This window comes from Corticium candelabrum, chromosome 22 (assembly GCF_963422355.1).
Source record: "Corticium candelabrum chromosome 22, ooCorCand1.1, whole genome shotgun sequence".
NCBI lineage: Eukaryota > Metazoa > Porifera > Homoscleromorpha > Homosclerophorida > Plakinidae > Corticium > Corticium candelabrum.
Window position 1 is genome coordinate 5,348,832 of NC_085106.1, and position 27,732 is coordinate 5,376,563.

General features: G+C 40.9%; 1 protein-coding gene across 1 annotated transcript; it reads right to left on the minus strand.

Annotated features, from left to right (window-relative positions):
• Positions 1 to 8: 8 nt before the first annotated feature.
• Positions 9 to 26,444, minus strand: LOC134197066 (structural maintenance of chromosomes protein 5-like). Its single transcript, XM_062666308.1, has 17 exons — positions 26,293 to 26,444; positions 25,401 to 25,487; positions 22,112 to 22,187; positions 21,936 to 22,053; positions 13,878 to 14,032; positions 13,708 to 13,821; positions 13,024 to 13,118; positions 11,798 to 11,930; positions 11,676 to 11,723; positions 11,560 to 11,621; positions 11,058 to 11,124; positions 6,986 to 7,087; positions 6,862 to 6,929; positions 6,718 to 6,793; positions 6,605 to 6,655; positions 6,432 to 6,554; positions 9 to 245 (listed from the first exon to the last, which is right to left on the minus strand). Exons 1-17 carry the CDS (start codon positions 26,442 to 26,444, stop codon positions 57 to 59), a joined length of 1,716 nt encoding a protein of 571 aa, XP_062522292.1. The 3' UTR covers positions 9 to 56.
• Positions 26,445 to 27,732: the final 1,288 nt, after the last annotated feature.

The window sequence follows — 27,732 nt, forward strand, 5'->3', positions numbered from 1 at the left end:
TCACTCTTCATGAAGTCCGATCGTTAGCGAGCAAAACAACATTGTTTACAGTTACGTCAGCCTCCAGAATCGTCATTGCATGACCGTTTGAAACGATCTGTGTGCGTAGAACCTGCAGTATCGTATGAAGTAGATACTGGTGATCTGGAGAAAGGCTTGGAAGACAACAAAAATAAAGCCGCAGAATAGGTGGAGCTGTCTAACTTTGAGCCTGTCGCTAGTGAGACGCCATCACTGGTAGCATCCTAAAACAAGCAAAACAACGACTATTTGATTTTCGTGGTATTAAACAGTTTAGGCTGATATTACAAGTCGTGTACTGGAATTTTGTTTGGGTGTACAACTACACGTAGTTGTGGTTGCCTCTCTGGTCATTGTGGGTGTTGCCATGCAGGACATACTTGGAAATAATTTGACAAAATTGCATCACTGAACACCCAGGATTCTCTGGCGTCTGCTTAGATGTGTGGGTTCTGCAGACTGTGTATATACAGCAGAACTATGGCATTGCATAAAACTGATCATCCTCCAATTCACGAGAAACAATTCTACCAATAATGCTGACTTCTATTCACCAATGGATTTCTGTGCTGTGCAGAAGCTATACAGATATACTTCTTACCATCAATTAGCAAGATGGTGTAAACTGGCTGTCATGCATTCTGTCAGCATTAGAAGATTGTGTTAGAGTAACACCCACCATAGAAATTGTTCAGTGGCTCATAGTTCTAATAAATATAATTCATCACTATATCTACACTTCTGTAAAGTCCAAATACAACCTACTCTTTCTTTCACGTTTTTCGTATGTCAATCTTTTCTTTCTTGGTTTTTCCAACTGCTCAGCCCTCGCATTGGCTCAATCAGTATGCACGGTATTCGTCTCAATTTCAGCGTCCAGTAGCCTAAACCAAATTTCTCGCACAATCCTGGCTCATCTTCAAAGCAGTCTGCTTCAAAATAACGACTACACAAGACGGAAGAATCTCTTGGGACTTCCCAGCAATTTTTTGTTTGTCTGACTCGTTCCGCCCACTTTCGTCTTTGTTCGGGCTCTTTGGAGACAAGAGCCTCACACCTTCTTTCACCTTACTATAGCACGCAGCTGCCACACATTGTCTAACCATTCTAACTGTAGCACACGCTCGAGTTTTGCGCGTTACCTATTTTACTTGCACTAACGCGACATCCCGTTCTCACTTTATGTCATATGTACACGCCCCGAATCTGCTCCTTAAAACCGGATGCGATGAACCGGAAGCACATTACAGTAAGTTTTGTTATAGAAACCTTGCTTTTAAAATCTAAAATATTTCCCCGTATGTACACCTTTAGAACTGGGATCATCATATAGAAATTTAAACAATTTTTAATGTTTTCGTGTCAGTGGCCCTTTAATGGGTTCTGTTTCTTCTGGCTCATTACTGAAATAATGAGAGCACTGGGGTGCCAATGCATCAGTGTGCAATGAATGTTCAGTATGACAAACACACGAAGCAGCTAAAATACCAGACTTCTACTGCGCACGCACACCAAAAAATCACCCATAACACTAAGCTTTATCTCATAAATCCATAGATGATAACATCACTTCTAAATCCAAGAAACCATCATTTATTACACAAGGCCCAATTTTGTCGTTAAAATCCACCGTGGTAAATACACACTACAAAGGTATTGTGGACTCCACGGTAATTTGAGTTACAAGCTGTTTTCTCTGGTAGCCTACAACGAAGAATCAGGGAAACATGTCAGATGTACGCACAAATGTCAGCTAGTCTACTAGAAATATACAGGCTAATTTCTGTAAACAACCAGAACACGGAATATATCCTCATTGTGGACATTTTTCTCCGCCACAGAAAGCGACTGTCTGAGTAAGGGCTGGACTAGATACCTGAATGGTTGCCTCACAAGCTGAGATTTTGGGCCACGATCAAACCATGTTCTGTGATGTATCACCACAATTCACCTGAGAAACTGTTAGCACCTACCATCACGTCCACAAATTCGTGGTATATGAATCAATCTTTTGCTGGATCATGAAAGTTCTCTGACATTGGTTAAGCAATTATCGAGTACCTTGGTAAAGTTTTGAGCGTAATTACGTTGACTGTAACGTGCTACAGAAGCGCGTCATGTTCATGAAGCAAACATGCAATTCCAGTCCAGTAAACATCTGAATATCTTCACTCACACTAGATCTAGACATCAGTAATCCACTTACAATCTAGCTGCTTTCACTGCTACTTACAAGCTCAAAAAGATGGGTGAAAGGTCAAACTACCTTGTCTGATATCAATAATCAGCTCCTAAACTACATAGAATGATGCTAGAACCACAGTTTACAGTTCAGACGTTCATTTAAACATGATTGATCGTCCCCTCCATTTTGTCGGAAACAGAACACTCGATTTCTGCAAAATTTGAAAAGCACGACACCAATTTACAGAGGTGATAACACCACAGCACATGGTTTTGATTGCGACCCAAATACCAGCTTGTAAGGCAACCATTCAAGTATCTAGTCCAGCTGTCACTCAGACCCAGTCACTTTCTGTGGTGGAGAAAAAATGTCCACAAAGTAGGATACACACTGCGCCACGTCCGGGTTGTTTACAGACGTTAGCCCGTACGTTTGGTAGTGCGAGTTGACGTTGTGCGATTCTAGTTGTACAGGTATCGTTACGAATCTTAGACATTGGTGCATACATCAGTCACTTGACATGTTCCCAGTCTCTTCGTTGCAGGCTACCAGAGAAAAGGGCTTTGTAACTCAAATTAGCAAGGAGTGTCCACAATTAGGTACACCTACACTAACATATGCAAACTGAGAAATCATCCAAAGCTCAAGAACGAAGCTCTATCTTACAAATCCAGGACAGTTTCACTTTCTACATGTAGAAGTCTTTTGTGTCATTAAATTCTACTGTGCAAGAAGATAACACAATAACACACCCACACCCACACCTCCCCTTTTCGACATCCGGACAACGAGAAAGGGTCTGGTACAGTTCCTTTGATGTTACCATGTTGCCGCTTCACCAATAAACAATAAATACTACAGTGAGCAAGATAGTTATTTATAATAGTCAGATGACCTTGGCTAATTACTGATGGGAACACTGTACAATTCCAGAGCTCGCCATGTCTTGTTTTTGGTCCAGTTCTCCATAAGAATGTCACCTTTGACCAAGCTGGTAAGGCTTCTGGCAAAAGAAAACGCCACCAAAGCGGGGCCAGTTGGAATAAAACAACAGGATTTTTCTGCTCTGGTGGTGCTTCCTTTGCCAGAACGCTTACTACAGTATTTCCCGCCCAATTATCCGGTTGGGGCAACCAATTATCCAACTCATGGTTTTAATTATGAGCAGTGTAGAGATATGGAAGCCCTGGTTAGAGGAATAATAGCGCATACTGACGGATGTTGTCGCCTACTGCTGCACCAGTAAATAGGGTAATTCTTGTTTTTGCTAGTAATTAATCGCGGAGGAAAAACCATCAGTAATTGTCTGGTAATTAATTATCGCCCACCAGCGCGGATGACCACACAGAGACATGGCGCAGTTGCAGTGCAGCGAGGGTCAGACTCTTGTCACAGCAAGACGGCAACTTCTGCTAGATTTGTGTCCTGACGCACTAAAGGACTTAGCAGGTGCTCTAGGCCTCAACGCACTTTCTAGCTAACATGTACTCACCATAAAGCTGCACATGCAAGCAAAATTAGAGAGAATATGTACTGCAGGACTCAGCAGAATTAACAACCACGCTACTCAAACACACGTTGACAAAGTACACGTTACGTCTACAGTGTAGGTAGCTCTAAACTCTCCAGGTCGATCACTAGGCGATTGTGAATTTGTTTCACTCAGAATTGGATGAGGGCACGAAGCTGAGAGTGTCGGTAGTGCAGTGGTCTTTTCTCTCAAGTCAATGAGACTGATGCGAAAAGAGACAGCAGAGCTGTTCAGTTACGGCGCGCTGCAGCTGGATCCTCACATTCACATGTGTAGTAGCTTAATTGTCATAGCGTTTCCCACAATGCTATCAATCTGCATCAGAGAGAGGTTTGACTGAGACCCGAAGCACTGAACAACTAACCAGCGATGCAAGGTGAGCAGGGTTCAAAAAATCCGGTCGCCAAGTCGCCATATGACGACCACTTCTAGATGGCTGGCGACTAAACGAACAATGTGGTCGTCAATTTGGCAACTAGAAATATTGGTAGTTTCTAGTCTTCTGTGGCAGCGGCTCTTGAATGCGAACTACCTGCTCAGCAGATGTTTTGCGTTCCGCTTTCTACTTCTACCATTTAGTGGCACCCTGCAACGTATGCCGCCTACTTAGCACCTTCGTACATATCGTGTAACAACATATCACCTAGCAATCTATTGCAAGTCATTGCTATTCTCTGGTACACCATCATTTTATGGACTCTAGTGACTGTACCGATCTGATTGGTCTGTGCCATCAGCTCCAGACAAATCCAACTAAAGACCCGCAGACGCGTATAATTTTTCAAACAATTGTGGTCACTCCTATCCTTCATAGGCTACACCAACAAATCCAAGTCAACAGCTCTATCATCGACGAGACGCCGTTGTGCAGCAGCTTCTTCCGAATGAAACATGAAATTCGCAGCCAATCGTAGTTGAAGGTGACGGCAACTGCCTATTTAGATCCTTTTCTATGCTGTTCAAAGAACCTGACCATCTTGAATTGAGACAAATAAACACTATTATGCAGACGCTTGCAAACGGTGGGCGTAGGAAGTGGCAAAACAAACAGCTTTTCCCCAGTAAGCTGCCTGAGTGTCTTTCTATCAAAAGAATTAGACCAAGGTGTACGTCCAGAAGCTCATACGTCTCCTAGTGCTACTAAGAAAGGTTGTTCAGACAAAAGTTTCTGCATGTGAAATCTAGGTGTTGAATGAAGCCACGGCGTTTCAGAGACTAACACAGCTAGCCATAGGAAACCACGTGGGGTGTAGGGTTTTCCCTCGAGAGTTACCAGATGTCCTGTTCTCAGCAAATCAGTAGTGGCACTGAGTCATATAGAGAAGTTAATTAAAAAACGCTCAAAGAATGCTCATGTCTTATTGATATGATGGATAGCCAGGATGTGGATGTGATGACAAACCACATATTTTGTTTGGTTGTAGCTATACAACTAGTGGAAAGTTTCTATAAAATATGAATACTCATACTATTACATAAAAAGAACCCCAAGTACCACACTGTAGATTGAGGTGTTTACTAGCAAATTTTCATCCAATGTTACTGCAAATTCCTAGTTAGGTCTTAATTTAATGTCAACCATGATAATCTGGGAAAGGGTCTCAACAGTGATATTAATGACTTGTTTACTTCTGGAATCTCTGACTTAGAAACTAGTGAAAGTTTGGCAACCAACCGTTCCTCTAGGTGGCCAAACTGGCGACCAGATTCAAACACATTTTTTGAACCCTGGTGAGAGTTTCATTCGTGAAGTGTACAGCTTGGCAGAGCAACATCGGATAGTTGGTTGCCCCAACCGGATAATTGGTTGTCTGAAGCGGATAATTGGTTGCCCCAACCAGATAATTGATTGACTGAGTCGGATAACTGGTTGCCCCAACCGGATAATTGGGCGAGAAATACTGTAGTTTGATCAGAGGTGACGTTATGTAGAACAGAACCAAAAACTTAACAAGACCTGGCGAGCTCTGGAACTGTACATCGTTCCCATCAGTAATTCACCAAGGTCACCTGCCTATTATAAACGACCACTTAGCTCACAGCAGTATTCACCGTTTAGCAGTAAACTGACAACACAACAACATCAAAGCAACTGTACTAGACCCTTCCTTGCTGGATGTCAAAAGGGAAGGGGCTGGCTAAGTGAGACCACCCACCCACCCACACCAGCATTCCACAAAGTTTAGATTTGTTATTTCTGGCTCTATAAGAATATTTACAGGTGAATTTGCAGAAACACCCAACATACATGTAATTCTTATGACTGAGAAGTGCTGTTCTTACGTAAGATACATAAAACTAAGAGTGGCAGCATAAATCCTTACACAAACTTTACTTATTCTCAGCAGTTTAAAGTGAAAATTAATATCCCAACATTAGACACATCCTTATGTGCTGATAGAAACTGATGACAGAAACATTAATTTGGCAAGTAAAGATGCGAAGTTCTTCAATTAATTAATTCAAATCAGTTATATAAACCCATAACAAATTTGCTAATAAAATGTATTACGTTTAGTGCTTGCTAAACTAGAAATGTAAATAAATATATAAAGTTGTACAGACTCATTGCTGTGGTATAAATGAGGCAATCAAGACATTTTAGCTTCACACAGCATGCTGCGTGAGAGCTTAGAAGCATTGATTGCCACATGGAAGTTAGTATACTGTAACAACAAATTTCTACATTCTAACCTCGGCATCTTTCAATGTTGAAATAGCATCTCTTTGGGCAGCTTGCAGCATTTCACTTTCATTGGCTAATTGAGCATGGCGAAAAGCCAATCGAATGCGTTTCAAAACCACATCACGACAGTCCTGTCAAAACATTCCATGATAAATAAAAACAGCAAATATAGAACATCTACCTCCATGATTCCTTGCAACAAGGCAGCCAACTGTACTCGTTTCTCATTTATCTGTACAAAATAAAATTGACACGATGTACAACCCACACACATTAAACATTCATTTACCCGACCTTTCGCATTGACTGTCTCATCTTTAGTTCCTCTCTCTTTAAGTCAATTGCATCCTGAGTGTTGGATTCCTCAATTCTTAATTAAATACAATAGTAGTGCCAATGATAAACATAAAATAATTACAAACATTAATTAAATTTCACCGTTTTCTTCTTGTTTGTATGTCCATTTCCACTTTCTTTTTCAATCCTTTCTTGGTTGACAAGTCTTTCTGTAACACAACGTGAGTGATAGTATTTCTTGCCTAGAGGCAACGACGGCAACAACCTTTTGCTGCCTTAGATCACTTTCTTGCTTTCTTAATCCCTCCTCATCAACTTGCAACTTTCGATCTCTGTCACCATGTTGCTGACTCTCTTGTCTCAATTCCTGATTACACACACAAACGATCAATCTAATAAAATAGACAACTGATCATTTGTGACAGTGATTATGGCACTGACTTACAAGAAACTTCCGTGCATGCACATATACACTGTATGTGAACACAACACACACAACACACCATCCATTCTATCCATGCACAGGAGATGCAGGCCAAAAACGTCAAGTCTACACTTGCTCAAGGTCCGTCTCGACAAAAACGCTGGTGACTATAAAGACCTTGCTGTTTGAAAGCCTGATGACAAAACTGACAGGGAACCCTTGAGGTGGTAGAATGACAAGGTTAGTGACTAATCAAACGTGCTTTATTAGAGGGGAACTCGCATGCAAACAACAAGATGCTCTTGAAAATAACCTTGCTTTTGAGAAGTTCAAAGGCACCATAATCGCTAGCCAAAACAACTCCGTAATGGAGTAATCGCGTTTCAAATGATCCCAGACAATGACTTAGATCATTCTGTATTGGAAAATCTTGATTAAAGCGACACCACACAAGAGCATTCATCTTCACTGCGAGGTAGGTGCAGCTTCATAACAATGAGAGGAAACTGTTGGAAGCATTCGTCACAACTTCATGCCCGTAGGTCTGGAACTTCGAGGAAACATGGCATCAATTTCCGCTTCGCTGTGTTCTTCTAGTTTACGACTCTTCTAGCCGATCTGAAAATTCCTAACTTCAATTTAAGATATATAAGGTTCATTAGTATGCCGATGACTTGTAAGTTTGTCGTAAATGTGCTGGTGACGGAGAAAGAAGTCTGTTTACATCTCCATTCGATCGAACACGGTTGAGAGAGTGTATTCTGCTTTAAGGCTAAAAAGAGAGGCATTCGGACCACATTCCTGAGTATGGTTAGATCATTTCAGTCGAACTGCTTTGAGGGAGATTTTAAACAGAGCTAGTGGGGAAGGGGGGTTAGGGTTAGGATTAAGACAGATGTACTAGTGTTATAGTTTCCTGCCTGTTCTAGTCTTTACAGCAGTACACGTCAAAGCAAAAGTTGATGCCGTGTTTCCTTGAAGTTCCAGACCTACGGGCATGAGAAGTCATAACAAATGACTTCAGCGTTTACATCTCATGAAAGTACACCTACCTCACAGTGAAGATGAATGCTCAAGTGTTGTCTCCAATCAAGCGATTTGATGTAGAAAGTCGCGTCACCCTAATTGAGATTTTTCCAATACAAACAATCCAGGTCGTCCTCCAGTGACGTCATGGCTCGCACACCTTCTTTGTCTGGGAGCATTCGAAATGCGATTTCTCCTTACAGAGTCGCTTTGGCTAGCAACTAGGGTACAGCTCAACTTCTTGAAAGCAAGGCGATTTTTTCAAGAGCAAGTTCTTGCGTACGAGTTCCCCTTTAAATGCCTGAAATGAGCAGCCAGGGTGGGTACAGTGCAGAAGACTCGTGGTTTTTACAAATCGTTCTCGCTGTCGTTTTCTGTCATCTCTGAAGTTCTTCTCTCTGTCTTCTGCTTCCTTGTTGAAATGCTCTGCGCTACGTTTGATGATGGAGCACCAAGAGTTGCACTCTTCAACTTTCTCTCTCCAAGATTCCAACAAGTTACATTGTTTGAGGTCACCAGACACAACATCATTTCTAATGATGCTTCTGTCCACCAACAGCGCACTCGCAACCAACAGGAACAGACACAAGAAGATGCTTCAGTAAGCAATCAATGGACATCCTTAAGAGATGTCCAAGAAAACGAAGGTGACGTTGTAGGAGAATCGATGAGATCCCTTGCTGTTTGGCCATCTTGCCTATCGTTGTATGACGCTTCTGCTCCCTGACCGAGATCCCTATAATTCGAAGGCAATGAATCAAAAAGGACTCAAAACGACAAACATAATGCTCAAGGAGGACAGTGCACTCGAGACCATACAGCAAGGTTAGAAGGATCACACTGTTCAAAAGACAAACCTTGGTGCTGGTGTTGATCTTACGTCGATACAACAAGATCCAAGAGAGTGACTGGAAGGCATGTGAGGCTTTACAGATTCTGGAATTAATTTCTGTGTGCAATTCACAATTTTGAACAATGCTGCCCAAGTACTGGAAATGAGAGACCACTTTAATACGCTCATCATCTCCTGACACCAGGGTACAGGAGCTTAACTGCGTGGGAACTCAGATGGTAGCACTGCTAAAGTTATGGTCTTTTTGCAGCTAATAGCGAGACTCAGTTTCTTACAGCAGTTACATAGGGAATCCAGCATTGTGGTGAGATCAAACCAATTGTCAGAGAGAAGAGCTATATCGCCTGCATACTCCAGGTCAGTCACCAGAGATTCGTATCTCAAGGTGTTCTGTTTCTGAAAAGATCCGCATCATGAATTAAGACTATCTTGATGCCCTTTCCTTGTAATCTGTGCTCGTCCAGAGCCATGTGAATGGCAGTGTCAAAAGTAGAGATTGGATAAGGTAGGTGCCAACAAACAGTCTTGCCAGACACCATTGGTGACAAGGAACTTGTCCGACACCTTCCCATTAGCCTTTACTGCAGTACTGGAATTCTTGTGTAGGGCACGAATAATGGCCAGCAACTTGGGAAGCAAGCGATATGAATAATGAAGGATGTGCCAGAGCATTGTGGTTGACCGAATCATATGCCTTTCTTAAATCAATAAACAATCATAGAGCGAATGGTGATATTCTCGTGCTCTCTACATCAATAATCGAAGAGAAAGAAGTTGGTTGGCATAGCCTCTACCGCTCGTGTAGTGCAACCTTCTCATAGTAATCCTTGGTTCCTGCACTATGGCCTTCCAAATAGCACAACGTGGTACTGTACAGTTGGAGCAGTGCCCCAACATGAGCCATGCACCCATGTGGGTGTTCAGAATAACTCAGCTTTCAAAACCAAGATGGTTAAGTCTACACAACACAAAACAACACACACACACACACACACACACACACACACACACACACACACACACACACACACAACAAATGTAAGCCCTTCATGTCATTCAACGTCGTAAGGTCACTTGCTGAGATAGCTCCCCTGCCTCTAGAGACAGGGCCTCCATGCAGTACGTGGAAGCTAAGGGCCAGTGCTACAATCCATCTGGAGCTTGGCCAGAGTCATCCAGGTGTGTCACTGACAATGACGCAGCTCTTGGACAAGGTCCACAAGTACCCGTCTGCTGCATGATGTTACTGCCAAGGAAGCGGTCATGTCCACTCAAGTCAATGACCAGATACTCATTTTATACTCCTGAGTCGAGAGAAGCAATTGTGCGTGTAAGTTTCTTGCTTAAGGAAATTATGCCATAGCTCACCATCACTGTGACTTGAATCTGCAACCCTGCAAGGTCCCGGATGTTTTTATTTTCCAAATGCACTCTCTAACCAATTGAGCTACAGCACCACGCGCGCGCGCGTGCACACACACACCTTCCTGCCTGTTCCACTACCAATACATACAACTACATTTTCAAGCCTAAGCATGCAGGGCTGCCACTCCTATGAAATACATAAGCTGTCCTATGCAAATTTAATAGTGCACAATTGCAGCGAACTTGGAAATACCAAATCTGCTAAACTATGTGGATTAAAGCATTCTGTTGTGTTGATTATAGGTAGATAGTAATATTGCACACCTTACATGTGGTATGTGTAGATGATCATCAGTATCACCTATGAAATATTATCAGGAGTGTAGAGTATAACTTTATAGTGACTGGACAAACTTTGATAAACTAGCACTCATTTGATTAATTTAGATGACATGGATGTTACATCATCATCATTATCATGGCACTTTTTGTTGAGTTAACTGTGATCAAGTAGGCTTAGGAAAGAAAGAATAGTCTTATTAATGGGAATGTCTATAAACACAGACGACCAATGTACAGTATTGTTTCTGACAAAGTGTGGCAACCCTGCATATGCAACATTGCCTAGCTAGTCAACAAAAATTAACAATATAATACACAAAGACCAACTTGACATTGCTGCAGTAATTCACGATGTCGTTCCATGTCCATTTGAACATCGAGGAATCGAGCACTTCTAAAAGACGTAATGACATTCAGACAGTGATGATACAACACTACTATTTGAATTTATCAATCATCAATTGCAACTGGTATTGACCACAACCTGCCAGATTAGCAAGATAAAAGCTTGGCATATTGGAACCACAACTCGAGTCTAAAAAGCTTGTGCAATACAATTTGTCAAAGTATGAACGCACTAAAATTGATCACAATAATTCAGCTGCACTCTTTTGATAGGTCAATGACTGAATCAAATCACACTTGATCTATTGTCAGAGAACAATTCAGTCATAAACTTCAGTTCATATGCATAGTTTTGTCATTCAAATGAATTAACTTAAGCTGCTAAAGTAATATGAAAGATACAAAAAATGTGGCCAAACAGCATGCGTATTGTAGCTCAGTGCCACTGTACACATCCCAAAAATACCAGCAGCTCATCACAAACCTCACTCTGCTGATTCTAGTTGACTTGTCATGTAAGCCGTACTTTGACTGTTTCACAGAACACTGACACACAAAAGTCCTTCAATAAAGTAATCAACAACAAATGCGAAAAAATACCGATGAAGTAGGAGTAAAAAATCGAATTAGACCCGATTGGTCAGCAACCTTCATGAACAATACAAAGCTAATTAGCAATATTGCACTGTGCACCTCTGCATGGCCACAACAGATTTACTCACACAACTGACATTCATATCTGTTTGATCGTTTCCAAGTGGAGTGTCGTGTATATAGCAAGTCTTGCACAGATAACGAAGCACAGCATTGGGAGCTTCTATGAGATCAATCAAATATGATTGAAACCCAAATTTCCTAAATAAACATATGCAGTATAGTAAAAACCCACAAACTAGATACTAAATTATAGAACAAGTTGTGTTGCAGCAGAGTTGTGCAATTGCCAACAGCTCATCTCATATTATTGACAACTACAAAGCTCTGAATCTTGAAGAAAATGTATATTTGTTTGCTACCTTGCAATAAATTACACTACACATGCTATAAACAACTGTTAAAGGAGAAGTCCAACAAAAATGAACTTAACTTTTACAAGTAGACCTTACGAAGACAAATCGATTAGTATAAGTCACTCCGTTATCTTATCAACAAGTGTATTTTGTTGGACTTCCCCTTTAAACAACCATGCTTATTTTACCAAATGCTGACCACCTTGTGCTTTCCTGTCCATTACATATTTCCTGTAACAACTAGCACCTTATAACATGGTTGTGTGATGTGCGACCAGTCTTGAGCACGTCTTGAGGTGGTATATGACCTATTGCATAGTGTAATAAGTTACTTCCGGGTATTTTCCTACTCACTTATACTTATACGTCACGTGAACATGGTATAAATAATATATCGTATGATTAGTGTGCTATATGACTGTTACCCGCACTTGGAGCGGGGTTATAGCCCCCTGTTTCCATCTCGGGCGATAACCCCACATTGGTAAAAGCCATATAGCATGCTAATCATAGATAACCTATACTTTTTCGCATCTCATCAACATTCACCGAGAAATACAAGAGTCACTTTGATGAATATTGCCAGTTTAATAGCAATTGTGTAAGCATGTATTCTTTAGACAGCTGCACACAGTGTGCCCAAACTACTGACGCTGAATATCTGTAGATTTGACTAAGTACTGATTATGCTTTCAAGTTACTAATTTTACCAGTTACACATCATTAGGCAAGTAAAACACAGATCATCTGTATACTAATCATCTCTAATAGACCCATCGTCAGTAATCAACATCTCTTCACAAATTCAAGACTTAAATCACAAAAATGTCAAGTTAGTGACATAAACAAACAACATACATCTCTGCACATCTTATGGTACACATAGACATAAACCCAGACCACAAATTAAAGAAACTTTCACACACAGTCACTCATACTTCAAATCAATAAGCTTCTTCTTTGGCTTAAAGTCAGATAAATCTTCAGCTGGAGGTTGAACAGCATTTATTTTCAATCCTTGCCTTTCACGTGTCTTTAAAAGAAAACCATGTCATGCCATATCAAAGTTGCCACAAGGACTAATTTCCCAATATGTATCAATAAAGACCTACTAAGAAAACAATGCTCATAGGCTGAGTGTACTGACAATCATAAATAAGAGAAACACAATAATAATGCAAACCGCTGCATGTCTCAAAGTGTCGTTGATAGTATATAATTAGGCTAGAGTAATTACAATTTCAGATAAAGCGTCTGTAACACTTACCTAAAGGGCTTTCAACAAATGTTAATTTTTCGGGGAACAAAGCTACTAATATCACGCTAACTAAAAGTATAATAAAGTGCAACGGATGCAAAAGTCTCTAGAGCAATTAGAGATCAAAACAGAAACCTTTTGTCTAATAATTACCAGAACTTGCATCAGAGTTGTAAGTCAAAACTTGACTAATTTCTAAGTATTTATTGTAAGTAGAAGTAACTTAGAGCACTGACCAAAATTTAATGCCAGTATGTAGTATACAGTGATGGCAAAAATGATGGTCTCATAAGACCTACCAAGTTTTGACATGAACATGTGGCAGCACTGATGTACTAAATGACCAATTAACATGTGTTATAACCTCTTGTACAAAGAGATGAAGATCCTCAGTATTCTGGCAGACAAACGATGTCATATCTCTGAATGGGATTGCAGCTTCTACAAACTTTGCTTTTGCTGGATCCTTAACAGTTACCTTGCAACAGTAAAAAATAGTAAAATGCGCGGCCAACACCTCGTCTCGAAGCTTACCACAAGCATTGTTGGTTCTATCACCATCTCTTTGAATCTATATTGATTTGCACGGAGCCACTGCAAAGCATCATACGTGTGTTGACTGCACTTTCTCATTTCTTCTTCTCTTTGATTTCGAGTATCTTCAAGTCGCTGAATTTGCCGCTTATAATCTATTGCAAACAAACACGAGACACTGACAATACCATCTTTGCATGTACAATTAACTCAGGACTTATGTTTTGTATTTTTGCATTGCAAACGCTGTGTACACTCAATACTTGAATACAGTACTGTACTTGAGTAAGCCTCACATCCTGAAGTTAGATGGCAAGTATGAAATATGTTGTAAGTTAATTGATAAACTCAAAATTTTGAGATGATACAAGTAGAAGTGATTGAGTTGTTAGTCATCTGCAGCAATGCTTGAACCACGAATATTCTAAAAGTGGCTTAAATACTACCCTAACTGAAGCAGCACTAAGTGCTAAACCCTTGGCTGCTAGCTTTAAATTACAGAACATGCAGTTGTTGCTATTTAGCCTCGACGCTAGGCATCTTTGCCTTACGTGGTGGACTAATGCACGTGAATACACGTCGAGATCACATGACCGGAAACAATGTACCTGAACTATACTCGCTAAATTTCACGCTGGTCCGACGCTATTCAAACACCATTTGGCTGTATTCATTACCGATTGCTGTTTCTTATAGGATAAGACACTGCCTACTAGATCCGGTCACATATTTACAAATCAGCACTGTATCTATACGAAGAAATAGGCTACGACAAGCACAACACAAGTCGACATATCCATGCAACTACTTTGGATTGAGTCTGCAAAACAATGAAGCACCTGCTTTTGTTTAGACATCAGTTCTCGTGACAACTTAGCGCATACAACCATATGGGTATATTGCCCACATCTGTCCACAAACAACACAAACAAAAGGAGAACTATTAATTCTCTGAGAGAAACAGAACTGATGACTCGACAGCTAAGTGTCTAACAGTCTCGAAATACAGATACGTAGACCTGAACGGAATCTGAAGACTCAACTGCTAACTACTAACACAAATTGTTTAAATACCTGGTGTGCATGTGCATGCAAATCATATGCACTTGTCAAAACTGTCAATCTGTTGTGTGCATGTGCCAGTGTGGAAAATAGGGAATTACTTTGGCTCAGACAAACTGAGCCTTGGTAGGACATTCTTGTATGGTGTTACATGTATAACTAAGTGCCTCCCCTACTGCAGCCATTTTGCATGTAATGTTTTACAAACAACTTCCGAGAGAGAAATGACGTTAAAGGCAGCTGAGGTTTTCTCTGGATAAAGCATGCTAGAAGGCACCTAAGTTCATGAAATTAACAGTTACACCATTGGCAAGGCCATCACGTGCTAAGAGACAAGGTTTACACTACATCATATATGAGTACCGAAGGATGTTTTGTTCAAACACGTCCCAGCACTGTTGCAGTATTCGGTCGGACAAACAACACATTTGGTGGGACATTGCACTACGTTCTACCGTTATTTTCCACACTGCGTGCAAGCTAAATTTAGTAGAACAGTTTATGACTTCTGCTACAATAACAGTTCTTGGCTTGTGGCACAACAGTCATGACAACATCTGTCTAGTCGTCGACAAGACCTACTCCTGTAACCAGAGGCTCTGCCTTGGGTTAATAAACATTACATTGAAGTAACTCTTCATGCGATGACAGCATGCTCATTGCTGTCCAAAAGAAGCATACTGTCTGTATCTATACCACTAAAATTGAGGGTGTTGTATCACAGAGTACCCTGTATGTAGGGATTGCCCCAGTTAAGGAGCGTTGTGGGATCGTGGTCATCCTTTTTTGGCACGCCTAGAAAAATAGTAAAGAAAGACTAAAATTTCTCAAAATCAAGGGAATGAACTGTTTGGACGTTGCGTACGATATCCTATTTTGTTTTGATCACTAATCATCTAACAACCTAACAAATAGTTGCTAGCCTTGGAGGCCCATGCACCAATTTTGTGCATCTTCTTCTTTCTTTCTTCTTCTTCTCCACAGATATCTCTTTCTGTACGCTAGGTACGGCAGTGAAACTTGGGAAAACAAGACTTGAACTGAGTGTTCTTTCAAGCAGATTTGATCCAACGACTGCCATCAACACTATTGCACAGTTCAGGCCAATCACGAAGCAGTATTGTGATTGATTGTCCATGGCAACCAGAGACAATGGACAAGCAACTATGCAAAATGTTAATGAAAGATTTCATCACCAAAACTGTGTAATTCGATCATGCTTGCGATTGTCAGGCCTAGTCCGAATCTTTTTGCGATCTACGCCACACACAGGAGCAAAAATGACAAGTAAGTTATGTACAAATAACAATATATACAGGAACCCAACATTTGCAACGTATATCCCATATGTGAAAATTTTTGGCTTTGTCTGTTTGACTACTGCTGAATATTGTGCACAGCAAGTATTATACCTTTCAGTCAATGGGGATGACCTGTTTGAGGAGTGAATTATGGTATTATTGCAACTGAAATACAATGACCGATTGATATCAATATACATGTACCAAGTATGATTTAGGAAATGCATATTTTCGTTAGATTATAGGATCTTTGTTTAATAGAGTAGGTTGTGCTATTGCATTCCTAAAACTTACCAAACTAGAATTTTAAAATCTTTTTTGTGAAACGAAAAATAGATGTAGGGATTATATAATAGAAACAAAATCTAGATAATATGAACTAAAGCCAAACATCATTAGTGAATCCTTCCAACCCACATTCCCTACATTTTACATTTAGTGCATGGGTTGGAAGGATTCAATAATGATTTCTGGCTTTGGTCCATATTATCTAGATATACTAGTAAATGAAGAAGTGTTCTACTCGCTTCAGATCTACAAACGTATATATTTGCATGTGTGTGTGTGTGTGTGTGTGTGTGTGTGTGTGTGTGTTTGTGTGTGTGTGTGTATGTGTGTGTGTGTGTGTGTGTGTGTGTGTGTGTGTGTGTGTGTGTGTGTGTGTGTGTGTGTGTGTGTGGTGCAATAGCTCAGTTGGTTAGAGAGTCATCCTATGGAGTAATTACATCTGGGACCTTGCAGGGTTGCAGGGTCAAGTCACAGTGATGGCGAGCTATGGCATAATCTCCATGGCAAGAAACTTACACACAATTGCCTCTCTCAACTCAGGAGTATAAATGAGTACCTAGTCTTTGACTGGGATGGCAAAGGCCTCCGACTGCAACAAAGTCCATAAGCCACTGGGGTCCGGGTGGGACATCGAGTGCCCACACCACAGTTGGCGTTGCAGTCGATGCTGCTGTGAGCATCTGACCAGGCTCCAGGAGATTGCTAAGCATGGCCTATAGCTCCTGCTTAGTGCACAGGAGCCCAGCAAGCTGGCTGGGAGCATTACCGTTTAACGGCAGCTCCTTATCCATTTGCCATTTTTTGTGGTGTATTTATTGTGAATATTAATGTAAATTTTATTAAGTTTTGTCTATTTATTGTCATTATCATTAATTAATCATTAGCTTGTTGCTAGAATGTATAATTCTTTGAAAACACAGGGCTGCATCAATGTGATTAATGATAATTAACTAAATATCATCAACATCCCACACTACACTTCGAATTCAGTACATGCACATGCGTGACAGCTGCATCTCTTGCACACAGTGGGCTTGTTATCCACGTTATTTCTCAATTCTGCATACATAGCACTCTTGCTTCCATCACTGGAGGTGGACACGATTATCATGCTTTCGTCGAGCCGTTGCTATCATCTTTCAGTCCATTAAAATTAATACATTGTAGCTAGAGATCGATGTATGTGCACGGAAAATACTGTGAAGCAACATGTATGTGTAGCGCCCGGATCCAGAAGAAAGCACGCAGCGCAAATTTTCCTACGAATATTTCTTGCTAGACGACGTCGATCATTCATCAGTCCTACTTACACCTGTAAATATATTCTTGCACGGAGCAGACTAGTTACCCACGTTATTTCTCTATTCTGTAGCGCTCTTGCATTACTTGCAGTTAACTATTGAGGAAGACGAGATTATCATGCTTTCGTTGAGCCGTACATTGCTAGCATCATTCATTCCAATGATAATTTGTCGTAGCTAGCTAGATAAAGATTGATCTCGTACGTCTCCTAGAAACACTGTGAAGCGACACGTAGTGACCGCAAGATGCTGCCAATCATTCATCATCAGTACTACTAACAGCTAAAACATATTGCCCTCTTGAAGATCGCGAATGATAAGTTGGTTGTGCGCAACGGTCCATGCATGATCCCAAGGGACCTTCGCTTGGCTTCTTGAAGAATGATGAATTTGTTTGTTTTGCTATTCTTCTGTAAGAAAGTAACAGATGCATACAACTCTCGCCTGAACTTTACTTTACGTGTCTCAGTTTGACGACGGTTTAATTAATGTTTTTACTATGGATATAACATTTCGGTTTTTCTGTCATAATGCGCAGAATTGTTACGTCACCCATTGTTGGTGTCCCAAAGGACTGCTGATCGGCTCAACAAAATTCTGAGACTGATTCACGCCAATATGCTATTGTTACGTCACCTACTTTTGGCGTCCCAAAATGACTGCTGATTGGCTTGACAAATCCCCGAGCGTGACACATGCTTACAAACATACATAGATAACAGACATACCGAAAGTCAATTCAGCCCGTTTAGAGTGAGCTTCTCGCGAAGCAGTCCACCACTCATTGTGGTGTCCTCTTTTACCCTCGTAGCTTAATGAAGCTCAAATTGTCTGTCTGTCTGTCTGTCTGTCTGTCTGTGTGTGTGTGTGTGTGTGTGTGTGTGTGTGTGTGTGTGTGTGTGTGTATTCGAGATACGTGGCCACATCTTTTCTCCGTTTGCAACCGAAATTAGCTTGCACACTCGGCAGGCAAAAAAAAGGAATGCTTTCAAGAAATAAGATTATGCATCGGGTCCCATCTTGAAGAGTCGACCCTCGCGTAAAATTTCTCGATGATGCAAACACTACACATTCCAGTTTATTCAAACACACGCCCACACCAGCCATGTGTAGACTGTACATGTCGTTGTCCTTCGCAAAACTTCGAGCAATCAAATATTTTTGCCAACAGAACTCACTCTTCTAGTGCTTTCATTTCTCTCCAAATTCTGATTTTGCACCAACCTACACGTTTTCTGCAGCAAGTGCTACACAGAGAGTGTGTCAATTCTATCGAAAAGCAGGAAGAGCAAGATTCGAATTCATTCAGCACATCCAAGACCTCAACAAAGATTGCACGTGACGTGTCCACACACGCTCAGACTGTGTCTCTTCCGTAAGAACACTACAGTATCTTGCCTGTACGAAAGAAGAACTATGTATCTAGTACATGTATAAGTTTGATAGCCGACTAGACCGGATCACCCACGAAGCTAAAATTTGGGGTACAGGCATAACTCGGAATGGGTAAGAACATAGGCAGGGTGGGGTCGGCCTCCAGCTTCAGTCCCCTCTTGGGATGCAACATAGAACAACATAGTGCTGTAGAACTACCCTTATGGAGTTTGTCATTCAGGAAAGAGACTGAACGCCCGATAGGCTCAATTTAAAGAAAGTTAAACTACGTGGGCTTTATTTCCTAAGGTAGTTTGTTTTCTCATAAGTGTGGTTACTTTCATCATTCATTGTTGATCACATGCCATTGTTACGTCACAATGCTATCTAGCAGCCCCATCAAACTGGGTTATCTGAGCTTTGATTTTGCTTCTCTTAAACCTCAAACTATGTCGACCCAGAGCAGAGATAGAGTTCCGAAAAGTAATGTTGTCAGTGCATACGTTAGAAACATGCTGACTAGGAGCCCGTCTCCATTACGGCCTAAACATGTTTGAGGCTGTTGTCATCTTCCGAAGTTCTCTTGGGACTACGCAATATCTTGCCGATCGAATCTGCCTCCAGTTGCACGCAAATTTATCATTTATCTGGATCGGCATATTGAATGTCTGCCAGGTTTAATTAAACTGACCATTCCTGACCTCACACAGTACGCATAGAGAGTGTTGTTCATTGCCGGCAATGTTGAAAACGCAAGATATTTTTAGTATATCCGGGTCTAAAAATATGCTTACCTTTGTTTTGCCCATGGAAGCTCATCAAATAGCTGCCAAGTTTGGTAAGCCTGTTTCCTGCAGGGGCAGCAACGTCTTCAAAGTGACAACGTCTAACGAGACTGTCAAAACGCATGGCTACAAGACGAGACGTGTGATTACAATACACACGGGCGAGTATGAGACTGCAGGTGACTTGCAAGTTTCTGCTGTCCAGGTATATAATTCTCTGAACAGAAAACTCGCTGCTAATTTCTCTCAGAATGGGATGTAGTTGCATGAGATATAACTTTGAACGAACAACTGCATGAGAATTCTGTCTGGCTGCCAATTCTTCAGAACAGAGCAAAAACATCGGAACAAGACACTCGGTCACATTTCCATTTGTCTTCGACGGGGTATTGACTAACAATCAATAATTTCAACAAAACGGGCAAAGAACGGGATCTCTACAGGAAGCATTTCTCTGGGAGTTCACCCAACGACTAACATGTATAAGAATTCTGTCAGGTTGCTAATTCTTTAGAACACACACACACACACACACACACACACACACACACACACACACACACACACACACACACACACACACACACACACACACACACACACACACACACACACACACACACACACACACACACACACACACACACACACACACACACACACACACACACACACACACACACACACACACACACACTTCACAATAAACTTTCAGAACAGGATACCCATGCAAAAACAAAATTTGCATACAACATTAAATTAATTAACTAACAACTAATAATCTTATCTGCCCGTGCAGAGAATGGGCCATTCAGCTAGTTTATTGATAACAAACAATTACACCTAGTTCCGGAAATACATGTCAAATTTCAGAACACCAGCATTATGCATTACTAAGAGACAAACTGTAAATCCGCAAATTTTTGTATGCATTCATTTTCGTATTGTTTGTACAACTTCTAAATGTACTAAATTAAAATGCATACTAATTTTTTTCTTGGACGAGAAACTGTTATTACAAATCACCACCAGCGATGTTGATGATACAATACAAGATCCAACTGAACAATACACTGGTTTACAACGAAAGAAGACCAAAATGAAACTTTCCATGTACAACATGTCCAGTTTGCAGTGTTATGATGTCACTCAACTCAAACTGTTTCTGAAAGTACTCTGACAGACACTTAGCAATGGCATCAACAGAAGATAAACCAGGCAGTGTTATCACAGCAGTGACAGTTTGCTCTTTCGAAATAGACCTAATGCACACCCCAACACTACCGTTCGGTTGACTACGCAGCTGCTGTCTCTCAAGGCATGCAAGTAAAATAAGTCATCTGCCATGACCTTATTCTGCTAGTTTTACCATTTCCTCAGGTCGTTGGTTCAATACTATGTAGTACTCATCAATATCCATAGCGGACAGATTGAACTGTTGATTTTTGTGATCCTGTGATTCAACAATTTTTGCAGACGAGCGCGTGTCCTCGTGAGTCCACATTCTTCAGCGACTCGAGTAGTGGTCCCCCTAGTTTTGTTTTGTAGTCGTAGGCGTGATATTGTCCACTCTTTCTGCGATTAGCTGCCGAGTAATCTCAATCCAGATGCTGCTACTCGCGATTTCGTTAGTAGTGGTAGTAGTTTTTTATCTTTGGTCGTGAGCCAAGCATGGATACCACTTGCTTTAGCTTAGAACTCATAAACCACGTATGCTGACCCATGTATAATGAAACAGTTACAGTACTAGAGTGCACTAAAATTGTCCGTTAAAACCTGCAGACAAAATAAGATGCGTACGAAACGTCTTCTTGTCAAACGTATGAAAATAGTCGTGTATGAAAATTTGTGGATTTACAGTAACTATACACTACAACAGACCTGTCTAAACAGTAATTCCCTCTTTGCCCATATGTACAAAAATGCAACAAACAAGAGCCATCTTACTATCAAGCTGCCTTTTTACCGACTCCTCATCACTTCGTATTCGTTCTCGTTCTGTCATTATTCTATTCAGATTACTTGACACTTTCCTCAAGTCAGATACTACTGTCTCTAGCTGCTCCTAATAAAAAACGAACAATAAAAAATTCCGTATACCAGAATCCTAATTAAACACTCACATTGATGTCTTCAACAGGTGGTACATTCTCTAGTGATTCTTCTAATGAGACAATCTCAGTCTCCCAGCGTCCAATTCTGTACATAACAATCAGATTGTTAAGTCTTTCCAATCAAACAACGTTTAACAAACATAAACTTCAATCACAGTGCATTAAATATCATTTCATTCACCGACAAAGTTCAAATTCCCTGCACCCCAAAATGGCCAAAAATGATCCAACAATACATGAGGCTCTCCTCAAACTACTCCATTCAATTCAAACAAAATGCATAAAACTGCAACCATTTGACATTCTCATTCTGCCAAATATCTTAACTAAACCTCAGTGGAACTAAACAATTTAGCATGAGTACTGCATTGCAAAGGTAGCATGTAAACTGCATGTGCTACGATTATTCAGAAGCATAACTCACGAGGTTATCAAATGGTTTTCCAAAAGCTAGCTCAAACATAGCTGCAAGAGCAACAGAAAATTAGAGAATAATTCACAATACATGTAGTTTCTTCCAATTGCTAAACTCCTGCATTGGCCAAAGGGCAATCCGAGATCTTCGGGGTGACGTAGACGGACTACACAGTATGTTGTACACGTAGCAAAGCAGAGTGGTAAATATACTGTAACTCAACAAAATTTTGTAAGCATCCAACTTTCATAAGTGATCTCAGGTTTACTAAAGTTAAATACTTACTAATTTTTGTCGGTCTCGGTTTTTAGTGACACTTCCCATAGTACTAATAATCATCACGTGTCCCTCATGACAGACAGACGGACACCTGGTACAGGTGAGATATGACACATGCTTTAGCAGATATTTACGTGTGGTTTTGCATGTCCGCACGTGGACAACTGGTGAGATACTGCTAGGGCACATGCTTAGGCGCTTAGCAGATACTTAGGCGGTGTGGTACTGTGGTTTTGATTTTCTGCTGATTTCGTGTTGATGTTCTACACCAAAAAAGTGGCTACGTTCAACAAACGCAACTGAAAATTACCCTTCTCAAGACAGTCTGCACTGTAAATGTATATACTGAAGGTTCCACAACTTCGGATTTAGTGACATGTTTTATGAGCCCCAAGAGGTGTCGTTATATCAAATGTCTACTGTATCACATGTTGACGTGTGCACGAGGAAGGAAGGCGAGTGACCCTGCCGTGAGCTGGATGTCGTAGTGTAGCAGTCGTTGAGTACAACTTCTGGTCACTCTGTGACGCCTGACAGTGACTCATGTCGCGTACAATTTGTACTTCATCTAAACTCTGACAAAATTTTGTTGATTTACAGTACTACTTTTCTGGCGACGAGGACGGGATTATGGCTGAACAAGAACCAAACCCGGAAGAGGAAAGGCAGTAAGTGCCTCTGCAAGCGAGATCGGATTTCTCTTGAATAATCCTACCAGTCCGTAACTTTGAAGAGTACGAGGTGTTGTCCAGAATGGGGAGTCTACCAGGAGAGATTAGGACAGTTATTCGTCGCAAACAGAATTGCATATGAAGATGTACACAGCAAGCATGCAATATTGCTAAATTCTTGCGGAAAGGCAACATGCCATCTGATTTGTAGCCTTGTAGCACCCCCAAAAAAACCACTTTATGAGAAGCGGCAAAGCACAATAGCCCGAAACCCACAGTGATGGTACAACGATACTTATTCAACACCCGTTCACCATAACCAGGTGAGGAAGTGGCAAAGTTTGTCGCTAAGTTACGAGAGATTTCAGAACACTGAGTTTGGGGACAGGCTGGACAAACATCTGCGCGACCAACTTGTGGTTGGAATAGCAGATGAATGTGTGAAGCAAAGGTTATTCATGGACACAGCACTCATGTTTCAGAAAGCAATGGATATTGCACGTGGCATGAAAACCGCAAGAAAAAACGTGGAAGCAGTTCACAGCACTGTACCCCAAACTATGAGAGGCGAGAATACAAGTGGCCCATAAAGTCACAGTGAGAAAGGGGGAATCTGGAAAGTTGGGAAAGACACCCTGTTACAGATGTGGCAGCACCAGACATTCGGCAGGAAAGTTTCATTTCAAGGACAGTGAATGCCACTCATGCTGGGGGAGAGGGCACATTGCAAAGATGTGTTACTTTAAGAGAAAAGAAAAACAGGCAAGCAGGATCGCCATGAAAAAGAGACTACACAATACACAGAAAGTAGAGAAAGACAGCAACCAAGGAGTCAGAATCAGAGAAAGAGGAAGCATATTATGTGAATCACACGACAAAGAGATCAAAGAAATAGACCCCTCACAGTTCAGATAGTGGTGGAAGGTCGATGACTAGATATAGAGTTGGATACTGGGGCATCAGTGACCCTTATTTCGGAAAAGACCTACAGTACCACAACAATGGCCAAATGGAAGAAAACCAGCTCTGAACTGACACGAACGAGGCTACATACCTACAGACGAGGTGATCCCACTGTTGGAAGAGCTAGAAGTCAAATTGAAATCAGGTCAAGAAAATGAAGAGGTTACCCTACCGCTCTTGGTGGTAAAAAGGGAAGGTGTCAGTATACTAGGATGAGACTGGTTGCAGGAAATCAACCTGGAATGGAAAGAGATTTTCAAAATATCATCTACTGGAATAGATCAAGTATTGAGGAGACACAAGAATCTTCTTGAACAGGGGCTGGGAACTTATAAAGGACCAGAAGCAAAAACCGTAGCTGCAGCAGTTAGCCCCAGGTTTTGCAAGGCCAGAAGCATACCATACGCTTTGCGAGAATGGGTCGAGGATCAGCTGAAACGACAAGAATCTGACAGCATTGTCACCCCAGTGCAGGATACAAGGATTCGTGGTTAGACAGACATCCATGAAAAGTTATCGGACATTCTAATTTTGGCTTGCAGCTGTGGCAGATGTAGTATCAATTTGTCTTTTCCCCTATTAATAAATCTAAATATTTATTAATATAAACTATAAATGCATATTTCATAAAAGTGACGGTAAAAATTATGTGTGTGACAAAGCACAAAACGTTTGTACATGTGTTTTGCAGTTGCTTCTTTCATGTACACATCATGTACCTAAGTGTATGAACAAAATGTTAATACCATCTAAAGCTGAGCACTTGGCAGTGTAGTGCAAGAAGGAAAAGAGAGACAGTGCATCTTACTAGGTGAATATGTTAGTAGGATAGTGTATCTGATCATGAACCCAATAGCTTGCTAAAGTACACATGAGAAAATAGTGCAATTGTAAGCAGATACTTACTATGGTTTTACAATGCCTTGTAAAGTGAGTTCTAAAGTAGTAAAGGCAACAGAACTAAAACTACGACTTAGACAATTCAGAATCTGAGTAATCAGGATCTTCAATAAAGCATGCGTCCCACTCTTGTAGTGCACAACTTGGTTCATTTTCTCTGACACAGAATCATTAACTCTGAAAAAGTAGTAGCGTACTCTATTAGGCATAGCTACTCTCCCCTTGAACTCAGAAGTGAGCAGTGAGAATTGGCCTATCAGGTGGTCTATCCTGTATGGTCTTTAGTGCACAATCATAACTATCACCTACTCCATGTAGATCAAAAAGTAAATACAACGCCCCATTTGAGCTCAGTAACGAGATAATGTGTACTTCACCCCTTAGTCTTTGATAGACGATTGTCTTTTTCTAGTGTCTTGTAGTAGGTAGTACTATCATGGAACTGTAACAAAATGAAATGGCAAAATGTGCGATTTCTAATGATACTAAAAACACAGTAGGACAACCAGATGGTGAAACTAGAGCGGATTTTCGGATAGAGCAACGTTTGTTATCCAGGTTAGTTACAGGTATTTCTTGCACCTATGTAGCGTTAGTTAATTAAGCCACATTTAGAATATGCCAAGGGTTGAGAGTTGCAAGTATAGTCGAGTTGTATTACTGGAACAAGACACGTACATAATGCTACCACGCATTGCATTAGAGATCAAACTGGCCGGCCTTGCTGCCTAGCCAGATGCGCCAACCATTGGGTAAGTATGGTTGAACATGACCATGATTTGGTCGGACAAATGTCTGATGACCGACCGTTATATCCTGCACTGTACTCAGGCTGAATGGGTGACACCTATACTTCCGAAAATAAGAAAACAAAGTAGGGATGGCTGCATACTTTAAGCTAGTGCTTGAAGAAATAAGGGTCAAAACTTTCGCAGACAAGTACTCATACTTTTACACCCTACTTCGCTTCTATCCAAGCAGCCACCTTGAAAGCAAACACAAGTGAAGTAGGGATTAATTGCAGGAGATTGATTTCAGATGTAAAGTATGAGTACTTGTCTGCGAAAGTTTCGACCCTTATTTCTTCAAGGACTAACTTAAAGTACACGGCCATCCCTACTTTGTTTTTATTTATTACATAAATATTTTTGTATTCTTGTTCCTGTGCATATTGAAAAAACAAATGCATTGTTACAACTCATAGAATATTTGAGAATTAATTGCTTAGACTGCTATGTCAATGCTGCTACTCTAATACTATATACAGAAGTAACGTTTCATTAGTACCAGGCAATGCTATAACATTAATAGTACGCAAGCTAATTTATGACAAAGAAACACTGTTACAACTCATAGGATATTTGACAATTGTTTAGACTGCTACGTTAGTGCTGCTACTCTATACTGAAGTAAAAGTTCATTAGTACCTGGCAATGTAAGTCCCACTCAGCCAGCTCCTCCACTTTTTGACTTCCATATATCACAAGCTAATTTGATTACCGTATTACCTCACAATTTACGGCATGCCGATAGTCATAAGACGGGGATGCTGGTATTGACCAGGTACGTACGAGATCCCCGGTATGTATGAAGAATTGCTATCAATGCTACTATTAGCATGTCTGAGGAAGCAATTGCATGCAGAACTGTGTAAACTCCCTCAGAATAAGAGCATGCCGTTATAACCCGGGATATAACGGCAGTCCGCTAAACCCCGCTAGGAAATGGCAAGATCTTGTGAGTGGCTTCGAGAAGGGCGAAAATCCCACGAAACTGGCAAGTTGGCATGTGCATTCAACTCTTTGTCACACGCAGAGAAAGGCATGGTAAATGGCATGTCAAATTTCACAGTAAAATGTCGTCTTAACATCGTCCAAACGTGCTAGCACCAAAGGGATAGCCAAAGATCATGGCTCCTGCGTAGCCAAGCAAGATGATATAAAAATTGTGGTATTTTATTAAAGTATTTCAGAGCTATGCTGTCCCAAAGTGAAAATCTGGATTAACATTAACTACTGTTGCCATCCACGCATAAAGAGTGCTTGTGCACTCCTAGATAACAAAGCCAAACAAATCAATCAGGATCTGTGAAGACTTCAAACAGACCACCAATAGAGCAGCCCGGTGTGATACCCACCAATTCTGAGCGTAGAAGACTTATTGGCAACCCTTTCAGGGGGAAGTAATTCTCAAAGCTGACTTAAATCAAGCATATAATCAAGTAACACTGGATAACGCTTCCAGGAAATATGCAACCACCAAAACCCCAAGAGAACTTTACGAGTACACTCAATTGTCATTCAGTATCGTATCAGCTCCGAGTATACTCCAGAGAATACTGGAAGGAGTGCTAAAGGAAATACCACAAACAACCAACAACTTGAATGATATTCTAGTAGCAA

What these genes read in the sequence shown, in the direction of transcription:
- LOC134197066 (XM_062666308.1), bottom strand. Translation starts at nt 26,444, where the DNA reads ATGGCCGTGTACTTTAAGTTAGTCCTTGAAGAAATAAGGGTCGAAACT. An exon ending in TTCATCTCTTTGTACAAGAG is followed by an intron (nt 13,119 to 13,707) that starts GTTATAACACAT and finishes TTTCTTTTAAAG; the next exon opens with ACACGTGAAAGGCAAGGATT. An exon ending in AAGAAGCTTATTGATTTGAA is followed by an intron (nt 11,931 to 13,023) that starts GTATGAGTGACT and finishes ATGTTTATTTAG; the next exon opens with GAAATTTGGGTTTCAATCAT.